This window comes from Amphibalanus amphitrite, unplaced genomic scaffold, assembly GCF_019059575.1.
Source record: "Amphibalanus amphitrite isolate SeventyFive unplaced genomic scaffold, NRLGWU_Aamphi_draft 000068F_arrow, whole genome shotgun sequence".
NCBI classification, from domain to species: domain Eukaryota; kingdom Metazoa; phylum Arthropoda; class Thecostraca; order Balanomorpha; family Balanidae; genus Amphibalanus; species Amphibalanus amphitrite.
This window is the reverse complement of record NW_024881564.1, coordinates 116,878-125,483: the sequence shown is the minus strand read 5'-3', so window position 1 is coordinate 125,483 and position 8,606 is coordinate 116,878. Positions and strand designations below refer to the sequence as shown.

General features: G+C 48.3%; 1 protein-coding gene across 1 annotated transcript; it reads right to left on the bottom strand.

Moving 5' to 3' along the window:
* Positions 1-4,736: 4,736 nt before the first annotated feature.
* LOC122378925 (tubulin alpha-1 chain-like) lies at positions 4,737-8,186 on the bottom strand. Its single transcript, XM_043360599.1, has 6 exons — positions 8,069-8,186; positions 7,361-7,580; positions 6,884-6,988; positions 6,463-6,659; positions 5,777-6,304; positions 4,737-5,563 (listed from the first exon to the last, which is right to left on the bottom strand). The coding sequence occupies exons 1-6, from the start codon at positions 8,069-8,071 to the stop codon at positions 5,270-5,272; spliced, it is 1,347 nt and encodes a 448-aa protein (XP_043216534.1). The 5' UTR covers positions 8,072-8,186; the 3' UTR covers positions 4,737-5,269.
* Between the last annotated feature and the right edge of the window lie 420 nt (positions 8,187-8,606).

The following is an 8,606-nucleotide window of genomic DNA, read 5'->3' as shown; positions in this document are numbered from 1 at the left end:
GGCTGCTAATTATTAGCGGCAACACAATCCCCATAATTTTCTTTCAATGCTTTTGATTGAATGGAGACATCATCACCAAACTTTTAGCATTTTTTCCTCAGCAATTTGACTTAAGGTGACAAAATGATGCTTCAAAATCGTGAAAGATCGAAAGCCAAAAAGAAAGAGAAAGAGGGCTACCCGGTAAAAGGGGATTTTGCAACACGTTCTGTCGAGTCTACAATTTTAGGAACGAGACATTATCTTGTACCAAACGCCGCCGTAAAATGAGCAGTGCTTGGAAACTTTCTCTTATCATTTTCGCCACTGTTCGGTAGATTGCCAGCGCGTGAGTAAAGTGGATCGAAAGCTAGTCTCCACTCGCTATAGTCTGTGAAGCCTCCACGCTAAACCATGGGTGGAGAATTGTGCTGGACTGGGGGTGCTCGAGCTCTCCCAATTCCACGCCGGCCACGCCGGCTTGGCTTTGGAGCCGCGGCCGGGCGGCGCGGGTCAAGGTCACCGCTAGGCGGCGGCGGATTTGCTGCGCCCGAGCACCCCCAGCTGGTCACAATTCTCCACCTATGCGCTAAACTGAGATCTAAGAAGGTAAATATTAGTCTGAGAGAGCTCAGTCCCAACCACAGTTCTGGTACCCATGGTAAGCAAATGGCCCGGATGCTGGTGTGGTGTTGCACGGAACGTTTTATTCAGCAAAAGGCCCAATTCGTGACCAAAATGACATGAGATGGGGGTTGAGTTGTCAATTTGTTGAAGGTTCACTTACCCTGTTGAGAAGTAGGGTGATTGACGTTGTTTGAAACCACACCAAGCTGGTTAAAAGGGGCCTTTTGGCGTCCAGAAGTGACCCTACTTATTAAAGTGTCTCAACCATCAACCCAGCGGGCCCAAATGTCAGCCATAGCCATACAGGCGTATGTGTGCCCATTCTCCTCACCCAAAGTATATACCTACTTTATACGTTTTATTTTGGCATAACGAGGCTTGGTTTATAAGCCTGGCGCCGCTTGCTACCTTCTCAATCACCCATTTCACATAAAAGCATGCATACCATCTAACCTTGCGTGCGCCCGCGGGGTAAAGGTCGTGACCCGCTTGGGGCGGCGTTACTGAGCCCTCACTGCCACTGCGGGTCGATCGGGTGGCCGCTTGTTGCCCAGCGCACGGCATAACAAGCAGCGAACAAAGCGAGCGTTCGCTGTGGCCACTGCCCCTGTGCGATGATCTTTAGCGGCGCTGAGGAGGTCAGTCTCATGGAACAGGCCGCGGCCATGGACACGCTCCCAACAGAATCACGTCATTCTGTAGGGGGGGGGGGGGGTGTCAACGCCGCTGGCCTGGAGCTTTTTGATGGAGTCAGTCTCGCGTGCGTGTGGTGGTTTTGTGGGTTGTTATGTGTGCTTGCTGCAGAGGTTAGTAAATTTAAATTAATTAAGTGGGTACATGCAGGCGACACGTTCAGAACACCATAAACGTCTTTGTTATTTGTGCTTGTCGTAGTAAGAGTTCGCGGCCCGTCCCAGCTCCCTGATGCATCGGATAAATTCAACATTGCCTTTGCTAACTGGAAACTCACCCTTCAAATGTGACTAAAACGTAGGCTTAGCCGCTGCAAATATCTAATATATGTATAGTTTTATATGCTCCTACTATTCGCGGAAAGTTTCAAAGCAATCGAGATCGGTAAAGCTATGGACGAGTACCTAATCCCATATGATATGCTTAGATGGCTTAGATTATGTCTTGACATACGACCGTCTTATGTAACTCGAAGTTATTATGTGAGCCTGGTCTCGCATTTGCATATCATATTCCTGGACATATGTGCAACAAAATGTACGGAAGCAGCAGGACATTGTTCTCGTGTCATTTTAGACAATAGTGAAAACTCAAGACACGTTGGAAAACCATCCCCGCCAAGAATCATATAACCATAACCGCGGTTCTTCATCAACGTCATTTCCGTTCCGTTCCGTTCCGTTTATTGATTATAATTTGGGATCACACATTGAACAATTCATAATTTATGGCACTGTCAAACGGGATTGGTCGGAAAGGATTCACATGTTAGTTTTGTTAGAATACGGACAGTTAGTGTTAAAGGTTATATTGGGGAGTTTGACAGTGCCTAACCAGACGGTAACACAAAGACGAGATCAAAAAGACGAGTCAGCGGCCGTTCCAGAGAGCGGCGACCCAGCACCGCCGCCGAGCGCAGCGGCCATCCGGCACCCGGCGCCAAGCACCAGCCGGGCCTTGGTCGATGGGGATGGTGCCCGGAGAGCGGCGACTCAGTATCGCCGTCCAGCACACAGTCATCGGGCGTTCGACGCCGCCATCCCGCCGGTCCGAGGTCGGCAGTAGCGCCACAGAGGTGGCGCCTGCTCCACCAGTGGCGCTCGTCCCACCAGTGGCGCCACCCCATGGCAGCACGAAGATGTAGTCCGTTGTCAAGTCAGGAGAGGGGGCACCGCTGCCGGTCACCGCAGCGGTCGCAAGGTGCCGGTCGTCGCACATCCAACGGGCCGCGTCCCGAGAATGAAGCCATCGGGCTGCAACCGTGGGTAGCCGCCCTGTGCGCCACAAGGACGGCACCTCCTCAGGGAGCGGAAGCAACAGCCGCCATCCGTCGCAGGCCGCAGCAGCCCCCAGCAGCATGGCACCGCGGTGCCATGCTGAAGCCCGCGCCATCGAAGCCCGCGGGCTTCGACCGGACCCTGTCCAGCCGTGTAGCTCAGCTGTAGGGGCAGATGGTCGGAGAGGAACGTTAGGCCGGGGTCAATCACATTATCGTTCAGGGGTCGGGAACGTAGGCAGGTACAAACTGGTACGATGCTGGGGTATTTAAAGAATTGGAAAGAAAACTTGAGTAGCGTAGTGTTGAATGGCCATTGTAAATCTGTATATGAATTCATGTATGAATAAATATGAATAAATATTCATTCCCACCTATAAGTTCAATATTTGCTCACCAGCTTATATCATCAAATGATGTTGCCTTTTACAGATTCCTTTAAGGCTAATTACCAACCCGTGTCACTATGGCTGATCAAAAACAGGCGTTCAATACGCACATTCCAAGAATGTTTTGACCTGCTGTTTGTCCAACGGTAGCGACGGGAAGGCAGGCACCGCCTGTCTGCTCCTCGATCCACACAATGTTTTTACTGCTAGTTATTATCCAGCGCCTATAAACGGCTGTCTGAATTCGGTCTGGGGGTAAAGTGGGTCCGATCCGTTCTGCAGAAATGATGATTTTCTACTGACATCACACAAATGTTTCGTTGCACGAGCAATTAGTTTAACCTTTTGATGAATAAGACCTTCTCTATCGGTTCAGAACATTTCCCAGAACCGAAATTAACACGTTTCTGCCGTGCGATGCCATTACTGCCTATTTTAGCCATTCCGTAACTGGAGGAAACGTCCATTTCCTCGATAGTCGATATAATGCCGTCGGTCGGTGTGGCTATCGGTGTGGTCGGTCGGTGTGCACTATGCAGTTGCACATTCATTGCACATTGCACAACTGTGATTAGTGATCGGAGCGTCCTCTGTAGAAGGTATCTGCCACCTAGCGGCCAACGTCGCAAATGTCAGGGCCCAGGTGCGAAACGACAAAGATAAAGGCTGATGATGTTGGTATCGAGGAGGGACGAAGGGGATATCAAGAGAGACTACTTGAATACCTATAAGAAGCAGAAGTATGCCTTAGGTATTCAAATTGTGATTGGGGTCGATTTTGTGACCTCTAGATATTAACTATTAAGTCACCTAGAAATAGCCAAACTGCATCGTCTTCTGACGGAACCGTAAGAAACACTCCTAAATAGATTTGGAAAATAGCTACAGTGCATATTTAATGAATGGGTCTTTTGAAAATAAATTTGAATGTCGTATCCACAATCTCATGTTTTGACAACTTCTACAGGGACATATTCAAACGATTTAAAAAAGAGACTTCTTATGTTCAGCTCAACAGTATTTATTAATTAATCGACTGAAATGCAACGTGATCATCTCTGGTCAGGTCATGGGCTGACCTAAGGTCAACTTTCAAAGTGGACCAATTAAGATCAGATTTTAATAAAGTACATTTAATGTGTCCGGCGAGAGAAACGCAGCATAAGTAAAAAAGCGTTGTTGTCGAAGCAAGCGTTGGGTGAATTAAAGTTTAAATTTACCCGAAACAAATTAATTTATTTTCTGTCATCTCGATTTCACAGCATTCAACATGGTTCAAATATAAGTAGATATCAGCCGATAAGCGAAAAAAGCAGATAACATTCGAATGTTTTCATTGATTTATAGCTTTGTAGCAGTTTACTGATTAGGAACAAACTTGTCGAAAAACGTTGAGATCGTCGAGCTTCGACCTTTGATGACATCTGAACTTTGATGGCATTACCGAAAAACACCGAAACATTCACTTGTGACTTTTTCATTTTTGACTACCCATCCTACCTCCCCTACCCTTGTCTCTTCATGGCCCATGAGCCGTGTAGAAAAGGGAGAAGACGCAGCATATGTGTCGTGATCGGACCATCGTTCTAGAATGGAGATTTGACCGATGATCACATTGTTCAATCCGAATCCCGCCGAGTTGCGTCATTATCGAGCGAAGTCTGTGCAGTATGCAATCTACATTCTACAACGGTTAGAAAGCAGGTAGTCATCACTTGCTCCTAAGATGGTAGGTTTCTAAGCACCTAACTAATTGCTGAGAAAAGGCCAGCTGCAGGGTACATAATGTGTATTCGTCACTGCCACACTTAGCATACACGTAGTGACGATTGGTAAGGTAATCGTCGAACTTGCGATCATTTGCATTATGGTGCATGTAGAATTAGATGATACGTCAGCCATCGCAGAGAAAAGCATCACACAAACCTTCGAGAAAACTACTCATCTACGAAATCCTACCTGAGATATGGCAAGTGGAGCATTGTCCTAATTAGCTATGCAAGTGAGATCGCTAGTATAATACTGATTATAGTATATTCAACAAAAATAATGACGCCATGAATATTACGAATGAAATGAATGAAACAACGTTATGAACCATACGAAAACACAAGCGACATCTGTTTCTGTACAGCTAGTACAAATAGAGCTGCAATGCCTCAGACTTTCAGAAATACGGCTTGTTAAGAGTGCACTTTGTGTGACGAAGACTTCAAATATCCTCTCTTCTAATACCCGTCGTTCGTTGATTTCATTCCGTTTCCCGTCATCATGATGCCGACGCTTTTGACGTCATTTCCTCCAGCTAATATTCATCGTCTCCCTCCTCATACTCATCACCCCCAGCCTCCACCTCTTCGTAATCCTTCTCCAGCGCGGCCAGGTCCTCACGGGCCTCAGCGAACTCGCCCTCCTCCATGCCCTCGCCGACGTACCAGTGCACGAAGGCGCGCTTGGCGAACATCAAGTCGAACTTGTGGTTGAGCCGAGCCCAAGCGGCGCGAATGGCAGTCGTGTTGGCCAGCATGCAGATGGCGCGCTGCACCTTGGCCAGGTCTCCGCCGGGCACCACGGTCGGCGGCTGATAGTTGACGCCCACCTGGAGAAAAGTTTGGTCAAGTCAGCACACCGCTGATATGATGCTATGCTAATATATATGCTGGCACTGGACAGCGTTTCAGGTAAGGAATGATTGAAGGTGAACGATGGCAAGCCCTTTACGTACAGAGCCTTTACGATGCTTAATTAGCAGAAAAAGGTGGATGGCAACGAGAAAATAAGAACGGTCAGCAGCAAACGTCAAAGCACTTACCTTGAATCCCGTCGGGCACCATTCCACGAACTCGATGCTCCTCTTTGCCTTCATGGCTGCGATGGCGGCGTTGACGTCCTTGGGGACAACGTCACCGCGGTAGAGCAGGCAGCAGGCCATGTACTTGCCCTCGCGCGGATCACACTTGACCATCTGGTTGGACGGCTCGAAACAGGCCTGAGTGATCTCCGAGACGGAAAGGCTCTCGTGCTGCGCCTTTTCGGCCGAGATGACCGGAGCGTAGGTGACCAGCGGGAAGTGGATGCGAGGGTACGGCACCAGGTTGGTCTGGAACTCGGTCAGGTCAACATTCAACGCTCCCTCGAAGCGCAGCGAGGCCGTGATGGAGGAGACGATCTGGCCTATCAGACGGTTCAGGTTGGTGTAGGTCGGACGCTCGATGTCCAGGTTCTTCTGGCAGAGCTGGTAGATGGCCTGGTTGTCGACCATGAACTCGACGTCAGTATGCTCCAGAGTGGTGTGGGTAAACAGGTCTGCGTTGTAAGGCTCCACGACGGCAGTGGCAACCTGAAAAAGACAGACGTTTCAGGTATCGTTGAAGCTTGGTAAGGGCCAGTGATGGCGAAAGAATCGATCGATGATAGGACGATAGCATATTTAATTCAGCACGTCCTTTGGCAGAATTACCTGTCATGTTCCTTCGAAAAAGTCGGCCAAATAGTTACCTCCGGTGCAGGGTAGATGGAGAAGCTCAGTTTTGACTTCTTGCCGTAGTCGATGGAAAGTCTCTCCATCAGCAGCGAGGTGAAGCCGGAGCCGGTGCCGCCGCCGAACGAGTGGAAGATCAGGAATCCCTGCAGACCGGTACACTGGTCGGCCAGCTTTCTGATGCGGTCCAGTGACTGATCAATAACCTCCTTACCTGTGTGGAAATCAGGCCAAGTTAGGCATTACAAAATTGTCAATTTAAATGAGATTCGTCAAGGCGTAAACATAACCAGAGTGAGACAATGTGTTCGGATAGATGAGCGACTTTGTTTCTATCCCTATATACGGCCTTAGTTTCTATAAAACAAAAATCCAGCTCCTCTGCATGTTCGACTAGATATAACGGCTTGCAAGAGTTGTATGTAGGTATGTACCCACCAATAGTGTAATGCCCCCTCGCGTAGTTGTTGGCAGCATCCTCTTTGCCCGAGAGCAGTTGAGATGGATGGAAAAGCTGCCGGTAAGTTCCCGTGCGGACTTCGTCTGAAAAGAAGATAACAATTTTGATTGAGGATACACTCGAAGGAACCCATTATAGCTGCAGACGGCTATATCGGTTAAACCAATATCACTCTAGCATCTCGGCATTTATGAAACGCAACGAAACGATTGTAGCTCGGGAAACATTTCGAAAAAAAGAAATATTGTGATTGGTGTATGTACATACCTACTCGTAAAGCCAACATGCTATCGGATGGTAATCCCTGACGCTCCACAGAAAGCTGAACTTGCTGTGAGTAACTATTACTGACTCATACAGACGGATTTAATTCGATAGGTATACTCATAAACTACGCAAACAGCTGCCTGTAACTCACACGGCTCATCAGCATATGATTCAGACGGTATCCTCACCAACAACAGTGGGTTCCAGATCGACAAAGATAGCTCGCGGCACGTGCTTCCCGGAGCCGGTCTCGGAGAAGAACGTGTTGAAGCTGTCGTCATTGGCAGCGTTGGTGTCGGATGGCATCTGTCCGTCGGGCTGGACGCCGTGCTCGAGGCAGTAGAGCTCCCAGCAGGCGTTGCCCATCTGGACGCCGGCCTGGCCCACGTGCACACTGATCACCTCCCTCTGGAAAGAGACGTTTGAAGTGATCGATCAGATGGTCCGTTGAATAAGGGTGAATCTACTGGAATGAAGTCTCATAAGAAGAAATCGGTGATTTGCTTTTTGGCCTATTGACCTATTTATTGTATCAACATACTGATTGCAGCTGGCTGCAGCTGCATCATACGATAGAGAAATGAGGATAGACGGAACATTTTCAAGCCTTTGCAACGTATTCATCGTTCAGAAAGGATAATGCGAGGAGAGCAAAAGAACACCAAACGTAAGCCTCATCAGGCATCGGTATTCGGTTGTGTCTTGTTATGGTAATATTTTGGAACAGCAAGCAATAATTAAATAATCCGCACTTTTTAGATAGGTGGATGAGCATTAATTATCACAGTAAAAAAAGCTATTGTAATGCCTAATTACATCATGCATGTAATTTACATCAATGCTTAGTTAAAAGTAATTTAAAGCAGCACCTTATGCATACGTATTACGCAACTTACCATGTTTTCAAGCAGGGCGAAAGTACGATCAAAGCTAAATCACGGCCGTGCCGTCACTCTTGATGAAGCGGTCCGCCCAAACACATGGACTTGTATGAACCTCCTACGGGCGTGTCTTGAGTCGGGGGAATTCGGTCCCACCTCCGACATGTATCGCACACGCCTTCCCACCCATCAACCTCAATCGGGCGGTCCGGGTATCGATTTCAGAGAGTGTACATCCGCCCCGGGCCTGTGTTTTGGAATGTCGTTGCCAGGGTACCCGATTGCTATCGAGTCATCGACTGCCACTGGGGTTCCTGGCACCCCAAATTGCTCGCCGACGGGGCAGGTCGTCGGCAGCTCCATGCATGATTCATAGTGGTCGCCTGTGCTCGGAGGGTGTGAGACACTACGAGGTCATTCATGACTCAATGCTCGACGTTGTAGCAGACCCTGAAACAACACTAAGGAATTTAATAATCGTAGCATTAAATGTGTCTGAAATGTGGCAGCTGTGACATGATATGCATTCTCAGAAAGGCGACAAACGAGTATC

Bases quoted from the DNA above. Each gene is read 5' to 3' on its own strand.
- LOC122378925 (XM_043360599.1), bottom strand. The intron at 6,660-6,883 runs GTGGGTACATAC...ATTTCCACACAG, and splicing joins GAGGGGGCATTACACTATTG to GTAAGGAGGTTATTGATCAG. The intron at 6,305-6,462 runs GTAACTATTTGG...TGTCTTTTTCAG, and splicing joins CCATCTACCCTGCACCGGAG to GTTGCCACTGCCGTCGTGGA.